We start from the raw sequence: 25,497 nt of genomic DNA, 5'->3' as shown, positions 1-25,497 counted from the left end.
CAACGTGTAACTTCTGCTATGCTCAGGTAGTGGCTTGTGGCTGCAAAGTAGAACGAAATAGAGTAGAGGTGGGAAGGGAGATTCAATTGAAGTATAAGACTTCGAAGTAGTGGTGTCGAACATGGATGAGGAGATGCCTTGCGAAAGCTTGGGGTCGAGGGACAGACATCAAATCAAACTCGAGACCCCAACGCATGAAACACCTGCAAAGTAAACTCGGGCTTCGATGCAGACTCTCGCGGATATTAAGGAACGTAAATCATCCTCAAGCTCTTCGTGATCTGCCGTCACGGCAACTTTCCCTCTTCTTCCAGCTGGTTACTTTGCTGTTCTGCTTGGAGAATGGGCCTGTGAAACGGATATTTCAAACTTCTTGGCGCTTTGTCGAATTTCAAGTCATCAAGATTAAAAGACACCAGGCAGTTGAAGGGAGACTTTCTTTCATCCCACTTGCGCATCTGCCTAAAATCGTGGACAGAGAGGCATCACATCATCAGAGAAGGAAAATCCCGCATAACCCATTCCTTTTCCCTTCGCCCATGCATTTATCACCTTGGAATCACCGCTTTTCCCCATAATCGTAACTGATGGTCATGATCGCTATGGCTTTGGAACATGGAGCGTCTTACTTGTCATCAAACATCCACTGAGAACGAATAGTCCGACCACAGGATGGAACTCAAAGGTGGTCCCTGTTGCCCAAGTTCCCATGGGAATATCTTCCAGGATCCAACCCTGGCTGACCCAGTATGCCATCAACGCTGCAATCGACAACGAGGTAGGGATTGGAGTGCCTTCAAAATATTTGCTCTTTCCCGTATCATCTTTGGGTACATTCGCAACAGTGATATTGAAGCGTGCAAGGCGAGTGAGGCCACAAAGAACAAAGAACGTGAGGAAGAAGTGGTCGGCTGGAGTGCGAAGGCCAATGGCGAATGCTGCTGCGGCGGGCGAGAGACCAAAAGACACCTATTTGATATTTTAGTCGAATTACTTCCAAGTGTCGCAGGGGATATAGTTTACCAGATCTGCCAAGGAATCAAGCTCCTGCCCCATCAAACTGCTCTTCTTCCTCCATCGTGCAACCTTGCCATCCATGAAATCGAAGAATAACCCAAAGGGCATGAATGCCAATGCCGCCCAGAGATTTGCATGTGCAGAGGGAGGCCCAAGGCAGTATCGCATAGAAGAGAAGATAGACATAACTCCGCAGAAGCCTGGACGGGTGCATTAGTCTGTGAAAATAGAGGGGGCATAGAATAGGGTGAAGTACCATTCAACTCCGTAATAAGATCAGCTAGGTGGAGCATTTTTATCATGGAGAAATGAGTGTTGTCATCAGTGAGCAGCTTCTTCTGCTTGTCGATAGCTGCAAAAGGTCAAACACGGCGCTCTGAAGCTCCTGCGACAGGTACATACCAGGCTCACCGACGGTCAACTCCTTCGCCGAGCCATTTGAGGCATTGGCGCTTGTTCGTTTGGACATTATGCTGTTGTTCTGCTCGCAATGGGTGAAGGCTGCCTCTGGGGTTTGGAGGGGATTTAACTTTGGAAGGGTTGTTGTTGAGGGGGGGAAGCTTGGGGTTCCAGCAGTCCTTGCTTTTTGCCTTTCCGTGACGTCGCGCAGAGCTTGCACAGCCACACGAAGTCCGGCAAGTCCTCCCGGTGGAGACCTCCTCATTGGCTGTGACAAACGCCCATGGGGAGATGCGCTGGGAGAGCTCGGGTTCCACGTGATCCTCTTATCCTGGTTTCTAAGGCACGCTGGTGCTGGAAGTCAAGCATCGAGGGCCAGTTCATTCTTTGACACAATTGAAGGAGGAATCCACCAATGCCCTACTGTTCACACAGACTTCCAAGCACAGAGCTACTCTCAAAGTTCTATACGTGAATTTAAACAATTACTGCTCCTGAATGGGAGACTCGTGAATCTTTTATATACTCCTGGTCCAATTGCGTGGTGCATGTACTGGTGCTCGCCCCGCGCAGATTTGAAGCCCCCGAGTGAACGCCTTACCGAGCAGATTAACCCCAGGAAGAGCCACACATTCCTCAAATTATACTGGCCCAATGCCTCATTATACAATTACCCTTCTTATATCGTGTGTCTCTGCTCAAATGCAGAATGCCTCAATCATTATCGTCGTAGCCAGTACCAGGGCGTTCATCGAGTAATAAGAATGCCAAATCCATCTACCCAATCCGCACATGATCCAGTAACGCCTGCAATGCTATATCCTCTCGGGGGTATCAAAGTATTTCTAGGAATGTTAGGACGGCTCAAAATTCGTGGTTTAGCAACTCACCCAGAACCACCACTGGCATTCCCAAACACGGCCGACTTCCTACCCAGACTGGTCATGATGGCAATCCCATCAATCCAAAATCCGCTTCGGACGTAGAATCCAGTAATGACCTCACCTCGTCGGGTATCTAAGAGGAAAAGTCAGCAAAACTCGCAAAGTCTCGGGCCAAGGCGCGTACCCAGATTAAACTCGCTTCCACCCGGTTCGCCTCCCCTCTTCCCAAAAAGCTGAGAGGTCGAATCTTCGTAGATGAATTCGATTCCATCAAACGCAAATCCATGGTAGACTCGCACTTGCGTGAGCAATTTTGTTTGCCGCACTGCACTGTCGAAAATGACTTCTTCAGGGCGGGAACCATCCATTTTCGAGAGGCCCAATCTGCTACTTCGGAAAGCGAGCTGGCCATTGGGAAGCTTCACTCTTGAAGCTTTGGACGAGAGTAGTCCAAAATCTTCAACTTCATGGCTTCCACCAGCGATCGATTTAATGCTCAGCTTCAGCTTCAGCTTCTTTTTGTCGTCGGACAATCGACTCCTCAATTCCTGTTCCGTCAAGATGATTTGTTTTTGGATAGGACCGTTGCCATTTCCGTCACCGAACTCTTGCCAATATTTGCACACGTCGTCGCCTCCCGGAACGATCTCGAGGTAGGCGACGCCCGAAGGAGCAGTGACAATGACATTGCCATTGTCTACCGGCCAAACCTGGACTGATTCATCGCTGTTCCGGGGTGGATCTGTTGGCAAAGTAAAGCAGGGATGCCCTTTAAATCGGAGCACATCAAGACGATGCCAGGCACACTCATCTTTTGGCAACACCAAGCCACCTTTCGACTTTGTACGCGTTGAGTATGGTTCTCGAATGGTAAACGACCGATTGAGTGTGACATAGTCCCGGAGCATTATTCCACTTTCTTCGTGGGGGCAACCAAATAAATGGCCAGTCTCGTGCAGGTGCGCGCCAATGCCAATATTTGCAGCTTCCCAACTACTGCCAGATTCGTTACAATCATTGGCGACATAGTTTGTGTCCGTTGGCGTACAATCGGAGAATGCTGGAACAATCTCCTCGATAGAGGATGGATAACTCTGTAGAGCCTGGAGAGTCATGAAGTCAGTTTTGGCTTACTGAGGAAATCTGTCATTGGTTGCAGGTATCTTCCAAGGGAAGCGTCTGAATTGGGTAGCGCCTCTAACACGATCAAGGACAGAGAAGATGCAAAATTTGCTTACCTGGGAACCAAAGATGGCAAGTTGGATTTCGCCTCCGCCACCGCCCAAGGCGGCATGCCCAGTGATTAGCTTTGTCTGATTATCCCAGTGCGCATCCAATAGCAGCACAGACACGTACTGCTTTTGGCCGGGAAGAGGTTTGAAATAGTCTCGAACCGCTTCTGAGGCAATACCAAACAGATCGCCAGATCGTTTAGCCGTTGGGTTTTGTTGAGCAAGGTCGGGGTCACGAAGCTCCGCGACGGTTTTGGAGCTCCGGACGATGTGGATTTTGGCCTCGCTCCGCATAGTCCCTGTCTCGCGATCTCGATAGTTCGAAGTACCCGTGACCCATTCCTCTTCCATCCTAAAGACTCTCCTTCCGAGCTTGTTGCGGAACATCTGTTCAGCGGTGAAGGCTTGCCAGAGATAGGCTGCCATTCTGAACTTTCTAATTGCAGTCTCAAGGCCATTCCCTTCCTTCTCAGTCCTCGCAGGAACGGCATCGAACGTGCCCGGCGAATCTTTACCCAGTAGAATGACCAGCTGCAAAGGTGGACTCTCGAGCGGGGGCATCATGTGAATAGTGAGGTATGAAGAGTGTATGGGATTTGAAGTATTGCTGTTTGCAAGCTTAGGTGAGGAGAAATCGAACCGAAGTTTGTTTGGGCCTGGTAAGAGAAATATCAGGGCCTTGAAATGGGATTCCGAAACCTTGTTTGGTCAGTCTCAATCAACTATTACAAGCCTTCGACTACGCCATATCTCCTACTGGAATTTCTACGTCCCCCTCCTTTAGAGCCTTCTCACGCTCGGAATGGTTCATCAATTGAGCGGGGATAATCATGGGAATTACTCACAGGCCAGAATGTTGGTGGAAAACCGTCATCAAGTCGGCTCACAGTCAAATTCCCTTCCAGAGCCAGTGACGCAGGATCAGCAATTACTCCGTATATCGAAATAACTTTTTGATAAACCTGTCTCTCCTCAGCGCATGTTCACCTGTCAGAGCATATATTCAGGAGCGATTGGCCTACCCAAGTGTTGTCCGAGATAGATAGTATTCGTGGTGCATAGGGCGATGGTGGAATAGATGATTTCTGTGATGGCGAGCCTAAACCAGACATTCCCGACACACTGTATCTGTTGCTGGAGGAAGTCGAAATCGTAGGCCGAGCTGGCGGTAATGTGGGTTGGTTGTTGGCAAGGATCTGGAGGTTGGGGGAGGAGCTCGAGGTTGCCAGTGTAGGTGGGGTATTTCCTCCATAGGTTGAGTTCAAAGTCGACGAGGATTGTGTGTTGGCGGCAGAGCCATTGGTTCCGTTGCTTGAATCCGCGCTTCCGTCGGTTTTGAAGCTTGCTCTCGACCTTCGCCGAATATCTTTGAAAAAGGAGGGTGCCATTATTCATCTACGCAAATTGTCAGAATTTCCAATTCAGGACTAAGCCTTGAGAAGCTTCAAACCTGGTACGACAGCAAAACCTTCGCATCTGCTCCTAGTTGTTGACCAATGTTATCCGCGACTTCTGGTCCTTCTCCAATTGAAGAGCAAAGAAGCGGATGCTCTGCGCCAGGTACTCGATGGGAAGCTTCGAATATGATGCCAGCTTCTGAACAGTGGGGCATCGAATGCTCTTCAAGCCTGTTGATAGAGCTGGCCGCGAGTGGGCCGGTGATTGATTTAGGCGATGACGGCGTGCCTTGATTTCGATAACGGGAATGTTAAAAGTCGATATGCCAGGCCAGGGATGCCTTCCAAGGCAGAGCGAGCGTATCCGGCGACGAGCCACAGCAAAGGTCAACGGCGAAAGGAACGAACGTAAAGAGAGCGAAGAGTCAACATTTGACTTTCGTTCTCCAATTGTTGGTGATTGAAGCAGGAATCATCGGCGGCTTGCTGGAAGGCGAAGGTAGAGAGAGTCGAGGCGCAGGTGCAGGTTGGCAGCGGCAGTAAGCCAGCTTTGGCCAAGTTCGAGGACGTGGAGAACGCAAGTGGGCTCCAATGCTTTTCGTATCTCTTGGCAGCAAAGGTGGTGCGGCGGGCCAACCAGGAAGCTCGAAGGTGTAGGTTCAGGTGTGCCCGAACTGATTGTGGGAGAACTGCGTGGGAGAACTGCGTGGGAGCAAGTGGCGCCACAGGCAAATACTGATCAAATACCGGGAAGAGAGCAAGATCTGCACCACGTGCAGTATTAACACGAGCCCTGCACTTCGAGAGATCGCTGCGAGCATGTGGAGGCAGAGGCGGAGGCGGAGGCGGAGGCTGAGGAAGAAGACTTCTGTGCTGGTGAGGAAGCTGACTGAGCATGGGAAAGTAAGTACGTATGGACTGTAGGAGTGTTGTGGGAATGCCGTGGGGATGGCACAGGCAAGGCAGTGACGGATGCTTGCTTCACCACGGTGACGTACAGTGATTCGTGAAGACGGCGAACGACGAACAACGAACAACGGTCCGGAGACGATGGCTTTCGAAGTGGGTGGGAAAGCGGCATTCGATATATATCCATTCCATTTCATACTGTACTGTAGCAAAACAGCGCAGCCTGCTCTTGCTTCTGGGCACAGCCCCAAGCTCCTCCAGCTGGTCAGACTCTATTCCAGCAAGCGATTGAGCTCTCATCAGCTGTAGCCCGTGAGAGCGAACAAGCCATTCATTATCTCGTCCGTTATTCCCCCTCCCGGCACGGGCATGCTTGCCTGAGCCGTGCGGCTGTTACTGGGAAGCGGTAGATTACGAGCTCGCTGTGGACCGTGGTGCAGCTGCGTGCATGCTGGCATTTTGCGTGCTCCAGGATGTGTGGGACGGCGTTTCTCGAGAGGAGGCTGCATCTTACCTACACACAAACTCCCCATTGTCTGCTGCAAATCCACCCAGCCCAACACCGCAAGCTTGTAATTTACCTGTCCTGGGCTGGGGCCTTGTCCTCCGCAGACCCAGACACAGACCCAGACACAGACACAAACACACCAGCTCACTCTCACCTTGCCAGCCTTTTGCCCATGCCTTGTATGATGCTGGCGTGCACGGCCAGAGAAACGTGAAATATGACCAATCATTGGTTGCCTGCCCCTCGCAAAATCTCCCCCTGCCCGTTGCTGCTCTCCCTGGCTTCGGACTGGCCCAAATTCGCCAACTTCGCCAACTTCGCGTCTCCCGCCCAGTGCTCCCCCAAGCGATTTCCACCCTTCCAGCGAGGAATGGACTGCTCTTCTCCAACCTCCCATCCTGCCGTGCTCAACTTGCCCTCACTTTCAACCTCCTTCTCTTTAATCTTGCTTTTCCTTTGCAAACACTCCGCCTACTTCCGTACAATCCCGCTCCCCCTTGAATAAAATCAATCGACCAATCAATCCTTCGAAGGGTCTAATTTCCTCGTTACAGACCTTTGACGCCGACCTTACCTTGGCCCGACAAAGCCTATCGACCTCCTCCTGCCATTCTGATCTCCTTTTCTAGGCTCCGCACATCTATTCACCCGGCGAGCGCAATCGCCTTGAGAATGTCCTCGCCTTGGAAGAAGAAACAGCCGGAGGTGGTGGCCGATGCTGTTCTGAAGAGGGCTGAACTGGGCAAGGTCTGCCACTCCCTTATTTGACTCTGGTCTCGATCAGCACTCTGACACCATCAACCTAGATTAGCAGAAAGTTGAAGGCAACCCTTGCTCTCGCACAATACAAGACTACTCGGGGCTGGGAGAACCTCTCCCTTGCCGCAATCGAGCCGAAGGTCGAGGAAGAGCTGAGGCTGAGGAGACCCCTCTCCAGCGGGGACATACTTTCCGATTCCTCATCAAGCTCAGCTTCGAATTCGGAGTTTCAGTTCCCTGCTTCTCGCCAACTCATGAGCTCCCCCCTCAAAGAAGCCGCAATCTTCTCCGACCAGATTGGCCCCCGAAGTGGTACCAGAAGCGGCAGCGGATACCCAAAGCGCACGTATCGTGATGCCTTTGACCTCCCAGGCTCCAGTTCGAGCAAGAAGTACCGCTCTTCTCCAACTACATTCCGGAACACCGTTGGCAGATCAGCTATCCCCTTCAACAACCTACAGCAAACAAAGTCGTCCCCTATCAAACCTCGGAAGCAAACCCACTTCACGACATCGAGCGGCCCGGGCATCTCGTTCTACTCTGGAGCGTCTCCTTTGCCCAACCACGACCATTCTACCAACTTTGCTGCTCTATCAGATGATGAAGAAAACTCACTCCCCGTCCATTCCTTCAACCACATCCGCTCATCTCCCCCACGCACTCCTCCTCCAATTCGCAATCGAGGCAACGGAGGCCGTCGAAGCAAGGACAAGAATGGCAAGCTAGGAGAGGAGGGTGCAGACTTACTTCTCTTCCTTGCGACCTCACCATCTCCGGCCAACCCTGCATCTCGGAACCGCATGGCGCCTCCATCCACCCCACCCCCAAAGAACCCGGCCTTGCCTTCATCCATGATGAACACCCCCGGAGGAGGTGCTGGATTACTCTCGATCTTCGGTGGACCCAACACACCCTCCTCAAACTTCAACTTCGAGGATTATGTTAATGTCACGCCGAGCCCGGGGCAGAATGCTTGGCCCAAGACCCCAAGGACCGCCAGGACTCCGGCGATGTCCAACCGAAGAAACCTCGACTTTGACGGCCTCAATCCGCCCCTTGTCAGCCCAGCTACTTCGAAGCGTACCGGTCTCGGCATGCAATTGGGTGGTCAATTGGGAGGTGAGCTTCTGCCTTGATCTGCGATCACGACACGACTTGTGTTTACGAAGTTTACGTTGCATTTTGTATGATTTCTACGGACGTATAAACGGCTCTCATCTATTCCCACGACTACGCATGCACCGATTGAGATATATATGTTAGTGCTTTCATGGAGGCGGGGTGAAGCCCGATGCACAGCCCCTTTTCGCTTCCGGCGAGCAAACGAAGATCGTCTGATTACGGCGTCAACGCATTTGGATTCTGTCTGGGGGTGATGGTGATTGTTTGATGATGTTTCATACCCACATTGGTATGGTCCTGCTATGGCAAAGCGGTGCAGCCGCCGGTTGGTCGTGGGGGGGGGTTGCGGAGGTGTGGCAATGCAGGACTTTGTATCAGGATTAGGAACTCTCTCGCGGGAAACGAAGACGCGCCGCGCGTTATTCTCGCGTCGCGCATCGCGTCACCAGATCTGGCGGTGGCGGTGGCGGTGGATGTCGAGATGTGGCTGGGCCTGATGGCTTGGCCGCACCCCGCAATACAGGAGTGGCGTGGCGCTTCGGGACCGTCCAATCAGGCGCAGTAGATAGTCAGTCAATCAATCAATCCGGGTGTGGTTTGAAGGTGTTTATTGTGCCCCAAGACCAAGACGAAAGTACAGGATATAATAGTATCGTCAGAGCAATGAGAATAACATACAGAATTGGACAAAATCCGGCCTGGCATGGTTTGGGTCTGGTTCGAGTCTCCAATGCTCCATGCGGGGAAGCACCAGCCGAGGTTGGCGTGCCGCCACAACCTGCGCCTTCACGGAGCCGGCGCTATTCGAACATCATCCCCGCTTTGGCTTCCATTCTCCCCTCCACAGGATGCGCCGATCTCCGTTGCCCTCGTCCAAAATGGAGGCATAGTATGAGTAGAAAGGCCCTCGCTGCTCGGACCGGTGACACCTCGCGAATCATGTTTCGCCAGCCGGTCCAACATGTCACCGTCTGGCAGAGCTCAAAACCCTCGGGTATAAGTACGGAGCACGTAGTAGTACCGTAGTACCCGTAGTACTTTCATTTTCAGTTAAGTGCCAGTGCCAGTGCCTGTATCCTCCATTTAAACCAACCCTTTCTCACATCTCGTAGTCCTTAGACTCTCTCAACTTCTCTCTTCTTTCGTCTTCCTTAAAAATCTTCAAGCATTGGTCATTCCAGCGCTCGAAATGCAACTTCCCATTGAGGTAGCATTGGTGGCATTGGCTGCGTATATCATCTACCTATTCGTCTCCAGTTTCCTCGTCTCGCGTCGAAACGCAGCCAATGCTCGGACACTTGGATGCAAAGAGCCGCCAGTCCAAATAAATCGATACCCATTGGGCATAGACAATCTCCTCCGCGCAATTAATGCCGACAAGGCCAAGCAATTCCCAGTCGACACCATAAAAAGAACAGTCGACAACGGCGCTATTACTTACAAATACTCACTTCTGGGAGGCACGAACTATTTCACCGCAGACGAGAAGAATATCCAGACAATCCTCGCAACAAACTTCTGTGATTGGGATGTAAGTACCGTTAGTGGGGATGTTCTGTTGTCTTCTTAGACAGCGTGACTGTCAAAAACTCCTCCAGAGCAATCTTTGCTGACTGCCTTGTGGTCAGCTGGGACCAAACCGCAGAGGAACTTTCTGGCCACTTCTTGGCAACGGTATATTTACATCCGATGGAGCAGGATGGGAGCATTCTAGAGCAATGATGAGGCCACAGTTTGCACGGGATCAAGTCAGCGACTGTAAGTGTAGTTCTCTCCGCACGCATTCCACTTTCCAAATATCTTCAGAGTACAACACAAGTGAGGAAACTGCTCGATTTCCTAGACTCTTGCTTGTGAAGGGACGCTGATTCCAGAACGTCTAGTGGACCTGGAGGAGAGGCACGTTCAAAACATGATGAGAGCATTGAATTTGTCCATAGGGGGTGATAATTGGACGGATTGCGTCGACCTCCAAGTACTCTTCTTCAGATTGACCCTCGACAGCGCTACTGAGTTCCTCTTTGGGGAATCTGTCGACTCCCAATTACAACTTCTCCCAGGATACCAGAATGAAAAGAGTGTCAACAGCCTCCACTCCTCAGATTTTGCTTCCGCATTCGATCGGGGGCAGATGGCTCTTGCCACCAGAGCGAGGTTCGCCTCGCGGTATTGGCTTGTGTGGCCGAAGGGCTTCAAAGAGTCCTGCAGAGTCTGTCACGAGTTTATCGATTACTTCGTCAGACTTGCGCTTTCGAACAAGCTTAGGGAAAGGGAATCGAAGATGGGCAAATACGGAAAGAAAGAGAAATATGTGTTCTTGGAAGCTTTGGCAGCAGAGACCCGTATGTACATTTCTGTCAGTGCACCCTTGTCCATTAAAATACTGACTTCAATGCTTCAGAGGATCCGATTGAATTACGCTCTCAACTGCTAAACATACTCCTCGCCGGTCGAGATACTACGGCGTCTCTCTTGGGTTGGTTATTTTTCTGCTTAACTCGGGACGAAGTGAGATATCGGAAGCTGCGGGACATCATTATCGACCAATTTGGAACATACGACAAACCAACAGAGATCACGTTTGGAAAGATTAAGAGCTGCCAGTATCTGCAGCACTGCAATAATGAGGCATTGCGATTGTACCCGGTTGTCCCGATCAATAGTCGATTTGCGAATAAGGATACTGTATTGCCCAGAGGAGGTGGCATGGACGGAAAGTCTCCGATTTTCATCCCGAAGAATACCGCCGTCGATTACTCGGTTCATGTGATGCATCATAGAAAGGATATCTGGGGACCTGATGCAGAGGACTTCAATCCTGAGCGGTGGGATGGCAGACGAGTTGGCTGGGAATTTTTGCCCGTGAGTGCCACAGTCTCGGGATTTTTCAAATCCCCTCCCTCACCATCGACTAACTTCGAGCAGTTCAACGGAGGCCCGAGAATATGTATAGGACAGCAGTTCGCAATTACCGAGGCCTCTTATGTCACAATAAGGCTACTCCAGCGGTTTGACAAGATGGAGAATCTAGAAACAGACCCCGTTGTCCGGCACAACCTTACATTGACAAACTGCAGTGCAAATGGAGTTAAGGTCAGGGCTCACGTTGTATAATGTGTAGCTTGGATTTAGGATTTAGAATTTCGTGCCGGCTGCTCTGGCTATTCGGGAGTTGTGGGCGATGGCAGCCTCGATTATTCCCTTGCAACTCCAACGGAATGGGGGGTACGTTTTGGGGTGAGCAAGGATAACTAGCTCCCTGTTCAGTGCTTGGAGGTCAAAAAACCTAAAGAGTGGAGGAGGAATGAAAATGAAGAGCCCTTCTTGGGCATTCCACAACGCAGCATCTCGCTTTGTGATCTTTCACTGTCCTTCTGAGTGGCGGCCATATGGGTCCAGTCGAGCAATGTACAGGACAGTCCTTTTTGATGTTTTCCCGCCGTGCCCATAATATCAATTATCTTATCTGATGATCTCCCGTGCGTGCAGCGCCCGCCAAGATAGCCGAGGCGATCTGCAGCGACCCCAACCACACCCCCATCCATCTCCACAGCCATTGGAAGCGTTTCGACGTCTCAGACGTTTCTATTTACGCACCCTGCTCCAACGCAGCCCCGTACTGCTTCTCTGTACGCTTCACTGACGAACTCACCGTCGCTCTCCTCCGTCCTTGCACACACATGATCATGGCAACATCTGAGAATCTCACCAAACGACTAACCGCTTCCTCGACCCCTCCAAACAAGCGGGTCTGCACGTCCCCGCGAACAACGTCCTTGCCTATATCCAAGCCTGCTCGGAGCATAGAGTCCATCATCCTCCTTCCTGAAGACGCAGTGTGGGCACTGCCCAAGCAGTCCCTCCGTGAATACTTCCTCTCTCTCCAGCAATACGCTCGGAACCCCTACCCATTACAACCGGCGCTGCCCTCGCTCATCACTCCCCCCGACCCTGCTCTTCCTGCTGACCTCCCCCCGTTACTCCGTCTGCCCCTCGAAATCCGAGAGCTCATTTACACCCACCTCCTCCCGCCTCCATGCAACCCAATCCGAGGACCGCACCCACGGCAACTGCAAACCCACATCCTGCTCACCCAACCCATAGTCCCTTCTCTCCTCCTTCTGAACCACCAGATCCGCTCGGAAGCCCTACCCATCCTCTACGGCTGCCCTACGCAAATAGTCCACGTAACAATCAACTACAAGCTCTGGACGCACAAAACAATGCGAAGCGACCTCATTCTCTCATCAGCCCTCACCTCCTCCATAAAACACCTGCGTCTTTCCATCCATCTAGGCTCCGAAAAACGAGCCACGAAACCAGGAGAGGTTGAAGCCGATGCCCGGATCACAGAGATCAAGAAGGGGATCAGGAAGGTGGGGAAGTGGCTGAGTGGCGCGGATGTGCAGAGCTTGAGGATCAGCTGGCAGGAACCGCCTCAGACCTATTCCTGGGAGCAGAAGAAAGACGTGCTGGATGGTATGAAGGTGTTAAGGGCTGTGAAGGTCGATGCTGGAGAGATCAATTGGGGTCTAAATTGGAATAAGGGAAAGAGATATAGGTTTGAGATTGATTATTTGAAAGAACTGGAACGAGCGAGGCAAGATGATGCGAGAGGAAAGAGTTATGAGAATGCCAAGTGCATGGACATGGAAGTATGATCTGCTTCTTGGGGGTTAAAGCGGAGGACATCGAAGCATAGTTTTGCCTCAAGAGACACAATAGATCTTATAGGGTATCTTTAGTTCATTCCAGGTTTTTTGGTTTTGGTATTTATAAACATCAAGAAGAAAATTCGCAAGACCACTGCCCAGCGCCGCGCTATGGTGTCAAACAATCCAACAGCCATCTATTCCTTATCTTCATAGTTGAATCAATCTCTGTCTGCTTTCCATCTCCCCTCTCTGTGTGGAGAATGAACAAAACTTATCTTTGATTGCAACCACCTCATAAGTCCCTTCCTGGGAAGATTGGATCGTCTTACTATGTTCATACGACACTTCATGCCTCGTCTCCAAAACCTGTGACTTCTGCCCTTTCCGGGCATTGGTGCTTCTGGTGTAGGTGAATTCGAATGGTGGAGTGCCCCAGAATTCAAATAGAATTTCTGCCTGTCCTCCCTCGTGGATATCAACTTCGACCTGCTTCCCTTTGCTGATCTTAACGCTTGGCATTTCATGCACCAGCTTCGAAATTTTTGTCCTAGCCTTGCACTCACTGGCTTTGTCTGATACGGCAGTGATGGTGAAGTTTCCGGGCTTCTCCGCGATACGCTTGAAAGTCGTCGTGATGGACTTGGCTTTCCTTTGTACACCTTCAAACGTGTAGAATATCTCGAAAGGTGCCGTTCCCGACAGAGTGTAAGAAATTCGCTCCCCGACACAGTAATCTGCACGGGAATCCAAGGGGTAAATGGTGGGCACGTCATAGACTTGGACTTGAACGTGAGGCGCACCATATTCAGTCTTCTGCTGACATCCATGGGAGTCACGGACCTTTCTCACGCTGACTTGATGAACACCGAGAGAAAGAACGCGGTGGGGTATCCGGAAGTCGTAATGATTTGTTTCAATGTTTGCAACCTTGACAGTTTCCGGTCGAGAACTGCTTTGATGCTTGATGTCGATTTCGAGGCTGAATGGAGGAACACCGCCTAGCTTGATGGGGATAACTTCATCGCCAGCTAGTTCTTCTTTGCAGTACTTGTACGATTGTCCGGGTTTGACGAAGTGTGCTGAAGGCTTTCGATTGACTTTCTGCGAAAGTACAAGGGGAGTGAACTTTTTGGCTTCGTGATCGTACAAGCCATCGGAAAGCTCGGAGAACTCGTACTCGTACGTTCCGGCCTTGCTGGTCTCCATCGAGATGGTGGCCAGGCCCAGGGCGGCTTCGAATTCTTTGTTTTGAATGGAGCTCGATCCATGCTCGGGCTTGTGACGAACTTGGTACTTAACATTATATGGTGAAGTTCCTTTTGGCAAGTTAGCTCCAATTCGTTGAAGAGAATACCATAGTTCTTACCAATTAGATTAACCTCAACCGCATCAATATCACCCTCACAGACCTCGCGTTTTTTGAACTTTTTGCCTTCAGGAATAAGTACAGCTGTGTCTGCAAGTTTGATCTGAGGTCTAGGGAACCAATCCACCTCGAACTTTGAAGCCGTAGGATCAGCAGTTCCAGGGCATTGATCATCAGAAACGTCCAAGATTTCGTAAGTCCCACGCTGGTTGACCCGGATGATGTCGTTGGTGGATCTAGCAGTCTTTTCCAGGATGACTTTGGAAGATTCGTTCATATTGCGATATCTGATAGTCCAGGGAGAACGGCCAGTCAAGCGCAGTGGCAGGTCAACTTGTCGGCCTTCCACCTCAACTGTCTTGTGCTTGCCTTCGAGATGTCCGAAGGAGACTTTCGGTCTCTGACGTCTGACTGTGAATTTGACCTCGCTGTTCAAGAATATCTTGCAACCCGTCTTGTCCTGAATGCTTGTGAGAGCCAGTGAATATTCTCCACCTTTGGCTAACGGATCTGTCTGGATCTTCAAGACGTCTGTTTCGATACCGGTTTCCTTGGTCTTCTTCCGCTTTCCATCATGAACGAGCTCATACTCAAGAGTAAAAGGTTTCTCTCCCGATAATTCAACGTTCATCTCAACGGGTTCTTCAATACATGCGTCGATAGTGCCAGAGGGGCGTCTGAGATGAGCCGATGCAGGTGGCTTGACGTCTTGCTCCAACAGAAGATCTTTCCCACCGAGTTGGTGACCTTTGTACACCGCATCGTCAATTGAGATGAACCGATATTTGAAATGTCCAGCATCCTTTGGTTTAAGCTCTAACTGATGCCGTAAACCAGGGACTCTGACGCTTTCCATGTGCGATCCACTCTTTGTAGCGATCTCATACCTCACAGTGAAAGGAGGTGTACCTATGAGGTCGAGATCAACGAGCAGGCCAATCGAGTTTCCAGCACATTTATCGTTTATGTTCTCCGCTGTGATGGACAACTGAGGCTCCGGGGGGTTGAGAAGTAGACAGGATGCAGGCTCCTTGATCTCTCCATCGCAGAACTTACTCTTCACTCCAGTTAGTGTGTAGAGACCAGGTTCGCGTATAGCGGGAGTGTTGTGCGCCGTCTTTGCGGAGTATTCTTCGAGAATCACTTCCATTCCATGATCCCCACTCTTCGTCAATGTGTCCAGGGGAGAGAATTTCCAAATTAGAGTGTGAGAAGTGTCGTCTGGAGTCCGGCCAGGAGACACATATTGGACTGGGAGCTGGACACTCTTGCCATTTGCTACCATCAAAGGGTTTCGAGAGTCGCATCCCGTAAGACGAGCAACAGGACGTTCGTGAACCGTAAATGCTTGCTCAAGATTTGCGCCTTTGGGGTAGTTGTGCTCTCCATCGTCAGCTCCGGTGGAAAAGTTGGCAATATTTCCTGTGGCATCATGAATTTCATCAATGGAGTACAACCAATGGCCGCTAGGGATCATGGACTCGTTGAGAGGTACTGTGATCCGATGCGTTCGAGCCCAGGAAACATCCTGGCTCCCCGCAACAACTAATGTGCCTGCCCGAGTAGAGCCCAGAAGAGGCGAGGCAAAGTTCTCTGGCTGAATACTCTGGAAGTGATGGACACTCTGGTCACTGTTGGCCGTTCGACTATACACAACTTTCAGTGGTGGAGTTCCTTCGATCTCCATGGTTAGATCCGAGAGATCACCAAGACACTTGTCCGAAGCCGTTGATTTGACAGCTGCTTTCGGACAATTTACTATCAGCGTGTCGGACATTCTCCTCTGAACCTCCAACTTGGTTTTATCCACAACCCTGAGGAGCCGGTAGAGACCAGGTTTCCTTGCCGCGTAATTTATAAGTAAAAGGTTGTCATCGGGAGTCTTGTGGGCACTATTGACTTCTTTCTGGGAAAGCACAATAGTCTCATTGGCATTTGTGTCAAAGTCGATTCGCAACAGCTCCACCACTTTCGGCTTCGTCTGGTTAAAATAGAGGGGTATGTGAACCACAGGACGGACACCATCAACGCAAAAGGGGTGACTGTCTGGGTTCATAGTCACGGACCTAAGCCATAGTTAGCAGATCTTTTGGTGAAAGTAGTCCTGCAATCCGTACCCTTCGGGCAGAATGTTAATAATCTGCTTTCCCATTATAAGGGACGAGTTATGTAGAATGCTCGCCGGTCGAACGCTATTCTCAGAAATAGACATCTCCCTGTCGAAGACGGTTTTCGCCATGAATAGCAGCCATCCTTCAATGGGGAGCTACACAAGAGTCAGCGCAACGACCGCTGATCTGCCTTTAGAAGCTCACCGGTATTCGAAACATCAACATAATGTTCAGAGCAGCATGTAAGCAGCCTGCCACCACAGATGTCGTCTCCGACCATTCCAACCAAGGTATCCGCAAATATGGAACCCCAAACAAGAATATCGAATCAAGGGCGCTCCATTTTAAAAAGAGCCCAATGGAAGTAGTACCGTCTTCCACAAGCTGCCACCAATCGTATATTCGCCATACTAAGAGTAGCCCATACACTGCGAAGGTATACATCCGCTGACTCGGCGCATCGATGAGGTTGACCGGTATGACAGGAGAACTGAACGACGCAGCAGCAGGGGAGCCATCTGGAAGATTCGGAAGAGGCGATATAACTCTCGATCCATCTTGCGCCGTGCTTGGGCTCTGCTGGGCGCTGCGTGGAGTCGAAGGGTACGACGACCGCATGCGAGGAGTTCCGTTCATGGCATGCTAATCGAGGTCCCTCAGGACACTCTGTACTCGCGGCAGTGCAGAGGAGGGAGGCTTTCGATGGATCAGGGCAGCACCTTTGAATTTTGGGCTGGGTGGTGGAGGTCGCAACTCGGGCAAGAAGAGGGAGTGTTGTTGATTTCGCGACGCGTTTTTCCGCAGTGGATGCGGCTGCACGTGCAACGGAATCGCCTGGGTCAGAGACGACGACCCGACCTAACTCCAGGCTACTCACTTAAAGAAACAAGCATTCTTCCTTTGTCTGGACTTACATAAAAGATGCCATTTGGCTTGAAATAATGTCTCTAAGCCTCTCTATTTCGCACTTTCCTGCTGAAACTTTCTATTGTAGCAGCCGTGAATTTCCCGTTCATTACCTGTTTGTGCAGATGAGAATTCACTCCACGACGCTGCCTCAGTGCAAAGTTTATGTCACCGCCAGCTCAGCTTTGAGATAGTCCAGAGCGTATCTCGCGCAAAATTCCATTTATCTGTGATCCTACAACCTCAAATGGATTGATATCGCCATCCAGCATCAACAATATCTCAAAATGGATGACCCAATTCTTCTCCCCTCCGACCTGAATTCGGGGGAGCGACGACGATCATCTAGAGTCAGATCAACCTCTCTACGAGTTAGTGAGACTCCAGAAAGATCAACTCGCAGCACGCCCGTTGCATCTATCAAGGATACTCCACTGGCTGAACCGCAGTCGCCCAAAGACGAGAGTCCAGTGCCTTCAAGAAGCCTCCGGCGGCGAAAGAGTGCTGTCTCCAACGGGATTATTTCCGATCCGGTTGAGGAGGCAATGAAGGCTTTGACAGAAGAGGAGCGTCAGAATTGGAAAGGTTGGGTTGAGCTGGAATCCGATCCAGTAAGTATTTGTGACTCTTGCCTTTCACGAATGAAATCTCCTGTATGACTGTGGCATTCAAGGACTAATTGCCAATATCAGGCTCTTTTCAGTTACATTTTACGAGCATATGGCGTCAGAAATGTCAAGATTCAGGAGATCTTTGGACTCGATGACGATTCATTGCTCTTCCTTCTGTATGCACCCCCCGGCTAAGTCAACCTGGCCACCACTGACCATTTCTGAAGAAAGCCTGTATATGGGTTGATATTCCTCTTCAAGTATCGAGATAACGATGCAGATGAGGATGAGAATGCTCCCAAATGCCCAAAGCATGTCTGGTTCGCAAATCAGGTTGGTGCTGACCCTCAAATTTACACGCGTTCTTGCTAATGCTGCTCAGACAACGAGTAATGCTTGTGCTACGGTTTCTCTACTAAACATCGTCATGAATACCCCGGAAATTGAACTAGGAGATGCTCTGACTGCCTTCAAAGAATCAACCAAGCTGTTGAAGCCCCCTTACCGCGGTCAAGCTCTGAGCCATAGTGATTTCATTCGGAATATTCACAACTCGTTCTTGAGGTCGGCGAACCCCTGCTTCAGTTATGCCGGGTGACAATTCTCTAACTGTTCACAGAAAAATGGATGTACTGAATGCGGATCTAGCTCTCCAAAATGATTACGAAAAATGGGTCAAGGCCAACAAGACTCCCAAGAAGAAAATCGCCACGAAGAAAGCATCCAAGAAGAAGAAGGAGAAGAGGAGGAGGAGGAAAGACGAAGATGAAGCCGGATACCATTTCGTTGCGTATGTGCCCATCAACGGCTCGGTCTGGAGACTTGATGGCCTGCAAAGACAACCAGTCAATCTTGGTAAGATCACTCGTCCTTTAGCAGTAATTTTCTTACCTTCAATAAGGCGAACACGGCGAGGATTGGGTCTCACTGGCTAGAGACAACATCATGCAACGAATAGGTCAATACGAAGATGGTGACATTGAGTATAATCTCTTGTCCTTGTGCAAAAGCCCCCTGCACACACTTCAGGGGAGCCTTGCCGAGAACGCCCATTTAATCTTGGATGTTGAGAAGATTCTTGCGGCTGCCATCCCTGATTGGAAGCTGTTCATGCAGTCCCAATCAGATCTCTCAATGTCAATGGACGAGTTGACGGGCTCCTTCGATATTTCAGTAGATCAGGTCAACAACGCCAATCCTCCCGAGTCGGCCAGAAAGAAAGCGGAGAAAGCAATCTCGGACCCGGAAAGACTTCTAAACTTGTACAAAGATTTGGTTTCGGAGCAAAAAGCTCTTCGAAGCGAACATGCGCAAGAAGTTGCATCTCTCGCCCAAGAAGACGATTTGGCAGCCACAAGAAAACAAGATCACGCGCCGGTTGTATACGTGGCAATTAAAGCACTTGCTGAGGCCGGGGTCCTGAGGGATATTATTATGGATCTGAGGGGTGATTAAGACCAGGAACGCTTTCGTGGGAAAGTAAGTGTTACTCTGGTATCTGATAACATCACTGTAATGAAAAACATCTTGCTAGTGGCAGATTGTCATCCTCGAAAATCGCAAAGTGTTGATCCCTGAATTTCTCTCTCTCCCGAACATATCTAAAGTCCCCCCCTAATCTTCCGGGTACTCATCTCGTATGTTTGATACAAAAACCCTCTCTTCTTTATCCCACCGCTTGAAGAATCGGCCAGCCAGACTCATCAGAGAGATGGGAAATTCTGGTTCGATGATTTCAATGTTCTCCTCCGCGACGTAGCGAATACTCGTATCTTCGACACTAGATGTTCTGTCCGTAAGCTATTTTATCTTTCTAAAACATGAGGAAGGGGTGAAGCCGGCCCCGATCCAGTGATCGGGGCCTCGAAACGGGAGCCTATCTGGGCAAGAAGACAAGGGCTTCTTTTTCTTAAGTACTTACAGTGCATGGTAGAAGCTTTGATGTCTCCCCCTAGCGAGAGAATCGACATGGTTAATCGAGATCCATTCGGAATCCATACCACACTCAATGTCCCATCCAGTGATGACAGCTGTGTAGGCATATCGTCGATGGCGGAAGACTTGACCCACTTTGTACTTTACTCCTTCTCGAGATGCTCGTGTGTTGCGTAAACGAAGCTGTTTCGGCGTTTGGTCTGCAGCGCGCACGACACGTAGTGCTTCTCGAAGTTCCCAATGTTGAGCATTTGTAGGATTATTGTATGACGGAACAATGTGCTGCTCAATCAGAGAAGCATCCATCGGGTAAAGCCGTTCGAATCTTTCCAATATCAGGGGAATAAATTGGCTCTGAGTCGTCCCCTCCGATCTCCGGAGAGGGTTGCCAAATATATAGTTCGCCCACAGAGCTGCATAAAATGCATTGTCAAGATCAGCAAATGGATTAGCATGAAGTCGAATCGTGGGGTGTCCGGTGTTTTCGGCGCTCCCGTGGTGCGCTCTGAAATCATGGACAGTTGCCAAGATATTTCTGGAGGTCCGCAGGATGACATTAGCTGTACTGGAATCCCCCAAGTATTCAGCGTGTTGGCTTAGCTGAAGACCCCACTCCGATAACATTCTTCTAAGGGTGTGTATCGGCACTTCCTCGTCTGATCGATACGGATCGAGATACATCGGGTCTGGTTGAGGATCTCCAGATGCTAACGGCCGACCATCAAGTGTCTCGTCGTCTCGGGGGAATACCATAGCATGAACATGGTTTGGTATTCCACAGCAGCGAGCATCAATGCCCACTCGTTGTGCCAGAACACAGAATATGGCAACAGAGATCAGGGGCAGTGAAGGATGTTCTTGATCCTGTAATGCAATGCCAATAAAGGTGTTTTGCAGGTCTCGGTAAGCAAGCTCAGTGGAAAGTCCTGTAAGATTGCGATGTCGTAAAAACCTAGCCACTGTCAGAGCCTTTATACGGGTAGACTGTTGGTCCAGGTCACGATGTTCAGCGCGGAGAACTGAAGCCAGGTCATCGAAGATCTCCGATATCTGGGTAGTATCAATTTGCAAACTTCCTTAACCATCAGCCACAAGCACTTACCTCGAGGAGATCTCCATGTTGGTCATGTAAGACAAATAGATCAAAGGATCCCAGAGCTCTCTCAAGGGAAACGGGTTCGCCTCTCAATAGCTTCTTCCATTCCGCCAATGCTTTAGAACGATGGACGTGGTCTAGAACAGCATTGGCGTAGTATCTGTAAGTGCGTTAGACCACAATCCAGCGCGATGGATAATCAACGGCTTGCCTTCGAGCCAAGACGTCTTCGGCCGTCTCAGAAGTACGGCAATGCTTCAGTAGAGTATCCTTGGCATCATATCCAAAGTCGGCTATCAATTTAAACTTTTGTATTCGGTTGACCTGCCCCTCGATAGTGCTGTCCAGAATAGCTGCGGTTTCGGATTCTACGTTCTTCCTATGCTTGTAGAGGGTCTTCCAATCAACATCTCCCACATTCCCCATAAATTTCTGTTTGATACGATGCTTCGAGTCCCAGTATTCAAAATGCACTCGACAATGGTGCCGCCAAAGAAGAGGCTCGCTGGCAAGTCTGCTGAAGCGTTTCGATACGCATTGCACGTTGAAGAGGAGGGCGCTCGGCGAAACGTAGAAGAGGATGTGCTGCAGAACTTCGTCCGGGAGGTCGCTCCAAGCGGACGGAGGCTCCTGACGAGCCGGGGTGGTTGCTGCCGTCATGCTGGTAGGGGAGGGGGGGTTGAGGGGGTTGGGAGTGGCGTGGGTAGAATTGCGTCGAGGTTTGCGGGTGTTCTGCTGCTTGGTGCATTCAGAGACGTCTGGGTCGAGGTTGTGAATCGTCGGCCCGGAAGTGGGTGACGGGGGAGGCGAGACGAGGCGAGCTGGAGCGCGATGATGCGCTTATCGATAACACGTGCCCCCACCTTGGAAGCTCCCGTCCCGTCAACCTCAACGCCACCAGCGACAAGAGCCGGGCTGGTTTGGTCATTAACAGATGATGCAAAGCACTTTGCACTTTGCACTTGCAAGGCGAGGCTTGTGTCGCATCCAAAGAGCGGCCCTTCCCCCCTGCCCCCTTCGGGCCCCCACAAGCAACGGTACGCTTTCAGTTCACACTCCGCCATGGCGACTGAGCGCTGAAAAATCAGGCCGGCCATGTTCATTCGAGTACTGGTATTGATTGGTTCACGACGGAAGGTCGTGAGGCTTTTCACGCATTTCTACCCTTCAATCTTGCACAGAGGATGCGCTCGTGGTCGTGGTCGTGCTCGTGGAGAAACTCTGTACCCCCCCAGCCCCTGGCCGTGGTTCGCTTTGCTTTCCGCTAACGGCCCAGCCACAGAAGAAGCCACTCTGGGCTGGTGTGGCGTCGTGTGGCGTCCTGTCCGGGTGATTGGCCCGCCTGTCAGCCTGTCAGCCGGCACACGAGGGACCGGCGAGCCGGAGAACGGAAGGGTACGGAGTACCCAGGGGACGGGAGGGGAGGCACGTGGGCGGGGAGGGTGCAGGTGGCGGGGCGCAGCGGTGCAGCGGTGTCACGTGTGGTGCAAAAACAATGGAACCAAGCACGGTTCCTCCTCACTTCACCCTACCCTCACCCTCACGGCTCGCCTCCCCCTCGCCTCCCCTCGCCTCATCCTCACCTCATAAATATCCACTATCCCATGTCCCCCAGATTCCCAGCTCGGCCACCTCTGCAACTCATGACTGGCAGCCAAGCACACGCACACACACACGCACTCAGCCACTGCAAATCGACCCCCCAGTACTTCCGACTCTGATTTCGACACCGACCCCATCCCGACCAATTGCCCAAGCGAGCGTTTAGTTCAGCGCAAACACGCGCATTCCTCTGAATCCCATAGCATAGCTATCCGCCAATCGACAACCCCCATTACCCGTGCTGTGAAAGTTGCCAACCTTACAACCTCCCCGCCGTGCTCCTCTCTCCTGGTGGCTGTGGTTTCAGCTCTGAACCATCGCTTCGGATTCAGTGCACTGCTCACGTGCACATGAGATGACCCCAGCATGAAGTTTGCTCGTGAGTTCCGGGATGCCTTGGCAAACGAGGGCTTTCCTGCCCGTTGGGTCCAGCATGCCGTACCCTATGGTGAACTCAAAAAGTGCCTGAAGAAGGTGAGACCATATTTGTCCCGATTCCCGTGGGAATGGAGTATGAGATATGAATGTCCGAGAAGTTCCAGGGCCTAGTAATCTCAGCGTGGTAAATCCAAAAGCCTTGAGGGCCAGGGTATAGTATTACTATCTATACCCACCTCCGCAGTGTCAGTTACTGGGCTGGGACATGGTGGCGCTACAAGATCCATTTTCTACACATTCATATCTTATATCCCAGGCCTTCGCACGGGGCGGCTTCTTTTCCAATGTCTAATGCATGACAGGTTCGAGCTGAGCTCGACGGCCTCGGTCTTGACAGTGCAACTCTTGCTCACTTAAAAACACTATCTGATCGAGAGACATCAAGTGGAAGGAGGGGAAGTGCCTTCCAATACAGATTTGATGGTAAGTGTCTCCCTCCCCCTGAACTTACACAACTAATTCCAGTTCAGGAACCGAGAGACCCATTCCACGGCTCACTTTATTTGTCCAGTTCGAGGATGGCGTCGCTGTTGATGCAGCGTTGACCCCCGGTACTAAAAAATATCTCGAAACTTTGGCTCGTAAAGGGACGCCTGGGGACTCTCTTTCAGGGAGCCCCGAAATCGAAACCCAGTCCAATGAAGCATCAAGCGATAAGTGGGTTGACCTATCTTGTTTTCGGAGCCGTAAAATGAAATGCTGACGGTCGTGGAGAGCAAGCCATGAGCTGTCTGAGCCGGCCCTTCCTTATAGACCACGAGTGAAACGAGTGGAAATCCCCTTGACCTTCGACGCCGAATTTTTCGACATCCTCTTGGACGATGTAACCTCTCTAGATGCCCTACAATCGGAGGAGCAGAAAACTCTGGGGGACGAAATCACGGAGCTATCCACTGCGGTCACTACTGTTACGCAGTATGGAAGTCCTTACAACCACTCATAGCCTAGATGCTAACCTGAAATGCATAGACGCAAGATGTTCCGCAAGACAGATATGTACCGGTGGAGAGAGTTAATCGATGTCTACCTCCAGGCCGGTGTGTTCTTCTCCACACACGAAATTGACCATGGAAGTCGGAGCCATGCGGCCGCGGCACGACAGTTGCAATGGTTTCAAAGCGAGGTAACCAGAAGGGGTCTTACAGATCTCTTCAAGTTACCGGCGAGTCGTCCGGCGTTTGATCGCTTCATTGCTATAAATGTAACTTTGTTGAAGAACTTGAAGTTCCAAGAAATCAACAAGATAGCCATTACCAAGATCTTGAAAAGTATGGTCTCACTTTCAATGCATGCCATTGAACTCTACTGACCGGTGAGCAGAATTTGACAAAAGAACTCATCTTGGCGTAGGGAGAACATTCCCAAAGATCATTGCATCGGATCCAATAATGTCTGAAACTATGGCCAAAGCAGTTTGTGCCCAAATGTCAACCGACCTCTCCCAAATTGTGCCTCAACTGGACGACTATTCGTGTCCCATCTGCTCGGAGGTCCAATGGCGACCTGTACGCATGAAGTGCCAGCACATTTTCTGCAGTAATTGCGCTGTCAAGATGCAGAAGCAGAGGAGAAAGTTCTGTCCACTTTGTCGAGAGGACGTGGTTCTGCAAGCCGACGAAGGTAAGTTGTACTCTGTTTGCCTTTCGTTAGATTTTGAGACCGATGGATACCGCGATTGGGAATTTAGAACAGGCTGACCAGAGCTTAAGATAATGTGGACAAAGGTCTTGAAAAATTCCTCGAGAAAAGCTTTCCAAAGGAGGTGAGGGCTAAGAGGATTGAGATAGAAACTGCAGCAGGGATCGAGTAAGCACTATCTGAGTTCAATATCTTACCCTTGAAGGCGATGCTAATTCAAAAATAGGCAATTTGGTCCTTCATACAAGCATCCCTCGGATGGTGGCGGGTGCCAGACTATGTGAGCCGGGCCCGGATAGTTTCGGTTATGGGCAAGGCCTCAACCAGCCAAGGATTCATTAGGCACATAGATACCCAGTATTGTAATTGGTAATGTTTTATATTTTCCAGTATCAGAGTCCGATTTTGAACAGGGGGTTGGTATTTACATTTCCAACCTTTTCTCGATTTTAAAGTGGTAGTGGGTGTCTCAAATGAGCAGAAATTTATACTTTCCCATCTGTCGGAAATTTCATGGGAATTTGATGCATCCTAGGCATTCTACAAAGAAACCCTAAGCTATTCTTCGGGAGTTTTTTCCTGTTTCTTGATAGTTTGTCAGTGCGTCTCCACGGACTAGATACCTAAAAAGTGTCGGTCGATCTGGGGCCAGGCATAATAGGAAAGCTCTGAATCAAGATCTTGCTGAATTCGGCCGGTTGCCTGTATTGAGTAGGGTGCAAGGGAGGAGGACCTGAGGACCTGTAACAGGCCACTGGTGAACCGGAAGCTGGGTCACCAGGGATACATCAATCTTGCATATGGTTTCATCGATGCTTGAGCAAAGACCAAGCATGTTGTGACGTCAGCGTCACATGACCTGGCCCTAGCGTGGTACCCTGTACTTAGCTCGAGCTCCCCGCTCTCTTCTCT

At 50.6% G+C, this 25,497-nt stretch overlaps 11 protein-coding genes across 11 annotated transcripts; 7 read left to right on the top strand and 4 right to left on the bottom strand.

The window, feature by feature from the left end:
- Nucleotides 1-56: 56 nt before the first annotated feature.
- K444DRAFT_8065 (uncharacterized protein) lies at nt 57-841 on the top strand. The gene is made up of 2 exons (XM_024888727.1): nt 57-580; nt 630-841. Exon 1 carries the CDS (start codon nt 126-128, stop codon nt 576-578), a length of 453 nt encoding a protein of 150 aa, XP_024744090.1. The 5' UTR covers nt 57-125; the 3' UTR covers nt 579-580; nt 630-841.
- On the bottom strand, nt 601-4,920 carry K444DRAFT_639213 (uncharacterized protein; the record flags this gene model as incomplete). Its single annotated transcript, XM_024884352.1, has 9 exons — nt 601-969; nt 1,024-1,217; nt 1,274-1,369; nt 2,209-2,261; nt 2,307-2,433; nt 2,506-3,403; nt 3,539-4,231; nt 4,378-4,494; nt 4,555-4,920. 9 exons carry the CDS (start codon nt 4,918-4,920, stop codon nt 601-603), a joined length of 2,913 nt encoding a protein of 970 aa, XP_024744089.1.
- A 198-nt stretch (nt 4,921-5,118) lies between these two features.
- Nucleotides 5,119-5,982, bottom strand: K444DRAFT_7943 (uncharacterized protein). The gene has a single exon (XM_024888723.1). It carries the CDS (start codon nt 5,824-5,826, stop codon nt 5,317-5,319), a length of 510 nt encoding a protein of 169 aa, XP_024744088.1. The 5' UTR covers nt 5,827-5,982; the 3' UTR covers nt 5,119-5,316.
- Nucleotides 5,983-7,018: 1,036 nt separating this feature from the next.
- On the top strand, nt 7,019-8,241 carry K444DRAFT_639212 (uncharacterized protein; the record flags this gene model as incomplete). Its single annotated transcript, XM_024884351.1, has 2 exons — nt 7,019-7,093; nt 7,153-8,241. 2 exons carry the CDS (start codon nt 7,019-7,021, stop codon nt 8,239-8,241), a joined length of 1,164 nt encoding a protein of 387 aa, XP_024744087.1.
- A 144-nt stretch (nt 8,242-8,385) lies between these two features.
- On the top strand, nt 8,386-8,766 carry K444DRAFT_7897 (uncharacterized protein). Its single transcript, XM_024888718.1, has one exon. The coding sequence runs from the start codon at nt 8,530-8,532 to the stop codon at nt 8,722-8,724; it is 195 nt and encodes a 64-aa protein (XP_024744086.1). The 5' UTR covers nt 8,386-8,529; the 3' UTR covers nt 8,725-8,766.
- Nucleotides 8,767-9,325: 559 nt separating this feature from the next.
- K444DRAFT_578599 (cytochrome P450) lies at nt 9,326-11,568 on the top strand. The gene is made up of 5 exons (XM_024877621.1): nt 9,326-9,758; nt 9,856-9,985; nt 10,111-10,569; nt 10,629-11,089; nt 11,153-11,568. The coding sequence occupies exons 1-5, from the start codon at nt 9,417-9,419 to the stop codon at nt 11,339-11,341; spliced, it is 1,581 nt and encodes a 526-aa protein (XP_024744085.1). The 5' UTR covers nt 9,326-9,416; the 3' UTR covers nt 11,342-11,568.
- Nucleotides 11,569-11,913: 345 nt separating this feature from the next.
- K444DRAFT_639209 (uncharacterized protein) lies at nt 11,914-12,888 on the top strand (the record flags this gene model as incomplete). The annotated part of the gene is made up of 1 exon (XM_024884350.1): nt 11,914-12,888. One exon carries the CDS (start codon nt 11,914-11,916, stop codon nt 12,886-12,888), a length of 975 nt encoding a protein of 324 aa, XP_024744084.1.
- Nucleotides 12,889-13,089: 201 nt separating this feature from the next.
- K444DRAFT_515003 (uncharacterized protein) lies at nt 13,090-16,995 on the bottom strand (the record flags this gene model as incomplete). Its single annotated transcript, XM_024873562.1, has 4 exons — nt 13,090-14,198; nt 14,249-16,314; nt 16,366-16,514; nt 16,564-16,995. 4 exons carry the CDS (start codon nt 16,993-16,995, stop codon nt 13,090-13,092), a joined length of 3,756 nt encoding a protein of 1,251 aa, XP_024744083.1.
- Nucleotides 16,996-17,552: 557 nt separating this feature from the next.
- On the top strand, nt 17,553-19,331 carry K444DRAFT_623383 (cysteine proteinase; the record flags this gene model as incomplete). Its single annotated transcript, XM_024882275.1, has 6 exons — nt 17,553-17,876; nt 17,958-18,052; nt 18,104-18,209; nt 18,259-18,440; nt 18,496-18,731; nt 18,778-19,331. 6 exons carry the CDS (start codon nt 17,553-17,555, stop codon nt 19,329-19,331), a joined length of 1,497 nt encoding a protein of 498 aa, XP_024744082.1.
- A 79-nt stretch (nt 19,332-19,410) lies between these two features.
- K444DRAFT_7740 (YccV-like-domain-containing protein) lies at nt 19,411-21,784 on the bottom strand. The gene is made up of 4 exons (XM_024888701.1): nt 21,119-21,784; nt 20,914-21,067; nt 19,798-20,861; nt 19,411-19,665 (listed from the first exon to the last, which is right to left on the bottom strand). The coding sequence occupies exons 1-4, from the start codon at nt 21,565-21,567 to the stop codon at nt 19,491-19,493; spliced, it is 1,842 nt and encodes a 613-aa protein (XP_024744081.1). The 5' UTR covers nt 21,568-21,784; the 3' UTR covers nt 19,411-19,490.
- A 968-nt stretch (nt 21,785-22,752) lies between these two features.
- Nucleotides 22,753-25,008, top strand: K444DRAFT_7828 (uncharacterized protein). The gene is made up of 7 exons (XM_024888709.1): nt 22,753-22,983; nt 23,250-23,370; nt 23,418-23,604; nt 23,668-23,862; nt 23,917-24,215; nt 24,268-24,567; nt 24,657-25,008. Exons 1-7 carry the CDS (start codon nt 22,876-22,878, stop codon nt 24,755-24,757), a joined length of 1,311 nt encoding a protein of 436 aa, XP_024744080.1. The 5' UTR covers nt 22,753-22,875; the 3' UTR covers nt 24,758-25,008.
- The last annotated feature ends 489 nt before the right edge of the window (nt 25,009-25,497 follow it).

This window comes from Hyaloscypha bicolor, assembly GCF_002865645.1.
Source record: "Hyaloscypha bicolor E unplaced genomic scaffold K444scaffold_10, whole genome shotgun sequence".
NCBI classification, from domain to species: domain Eukaryota; kingdom Fungi; phylum Ascomycota; class Leotiomycetes; order Helotiales; family Hyaloscyphaceae; genus Hyaloscypha; species Hyaloscypha bicolor.
This window is presented reverse-complemented; position numbering and strand designations above follow the sequence as displayed.

What these genes read in the sequence shown, in the direction of transcription:
- K444DRAFT_7943 (XM_024888723.1), bottom strand. Translation starts at nt 5,826, where the DNA reads ATGCTCAGTCAGCTTCCTCACCAGCACAGAAGTCTTCTTCCTCAGCCT.
- K444DRAFT_7828 (XM_024888709.1), top strand. Translation starts at nt 22,876, where the DNA reads ATGAAGTTTGCTCGTGAGTTCCGGGATGCCTTGGCAAACGAGGGCTTT. An exon ending in AATGAAGCATCAAGCGATAA is followed by an intron (nt 23,605 to 23,667) that starts GTGGGTTGACCT and finishes GTGGAGAGCAAG; the next exon opens with CCATGAGCTGTCTGAGCCGG. An exon ending in CATTACCAAGATCTTGAAAA is followed by an intron (nt 24,216 to 24,267) that starts GTATGGTCTCAC and finishes ACCGGTGAGCAG; the next exon opens with AATTTGACAAAAGAACTCAT.
- K444DRAFT_7740 (XM_024888701.1), bottom strand. Translation starts at nt 21,567, where the DNA reads ATGACGGCAGCAACCACCCCGGCTCGTCAGGAGCCTCCGTCCGCTTGG. An exon ending in GAAGACGTCTTGGCTCGAAG is followed by an intron (nt 21,068 to 21,118) that starts GCAAGCCGTTGA and finishes ACGCACTTACAG; the next exon opens with ATACTACGCCAATGCTGTTC. An exon ending in CAAAGCTTCTACCATGCACT is followed by an intron (nt 19,666 to 19,797) that starts GTAAGTACTTAA and finishes GCTTACGGACAG; the next exon opens with AACATCTAGTGTCGAAGATA.
- K444DRAFT_7897 (XM_024888718.1), top strand. Translation starts at nt 8,530, where the DNA reads ATGGCAAAGCGGTGCAGCCGCCGGTTGGTCGTGGGGGGGGGTTGCGGA.
- K444DRAFT_578599 (XM_024877621.1), top strand. Translation starts at nt 9,417, where the DNA reads ATGCAACTTCCCATTGAGGTAGCATTGGTGGCATTGGCTGCGTATATC. An exon ending in CAAACTTCTGTGATTGGGAT is followed by an intron (nt 9,759 to 9,855) that starts GTAAGTACCGTT and finishes CCTTGTGGTCAG; the next exon opens with CTGGGACCAAACCGCAGAGG. An exon ending in AGCTTTGGCAGCAGAGACCC is followed by an intron (nt 10,570 to 10,628) that starts GTATGTACATTT and finishes TCAATGCTTCAG; the next exon opens with AGGATCCGATTGAATTACGC.
- K444DRAFT_8065 (XM_024888727.1), top strand. Translation starts at nt 126, where the DNA reads ATGAGGAGATGCCTTGCGAAAGCTTGGGGTCGAGGGACAGACATCAAA.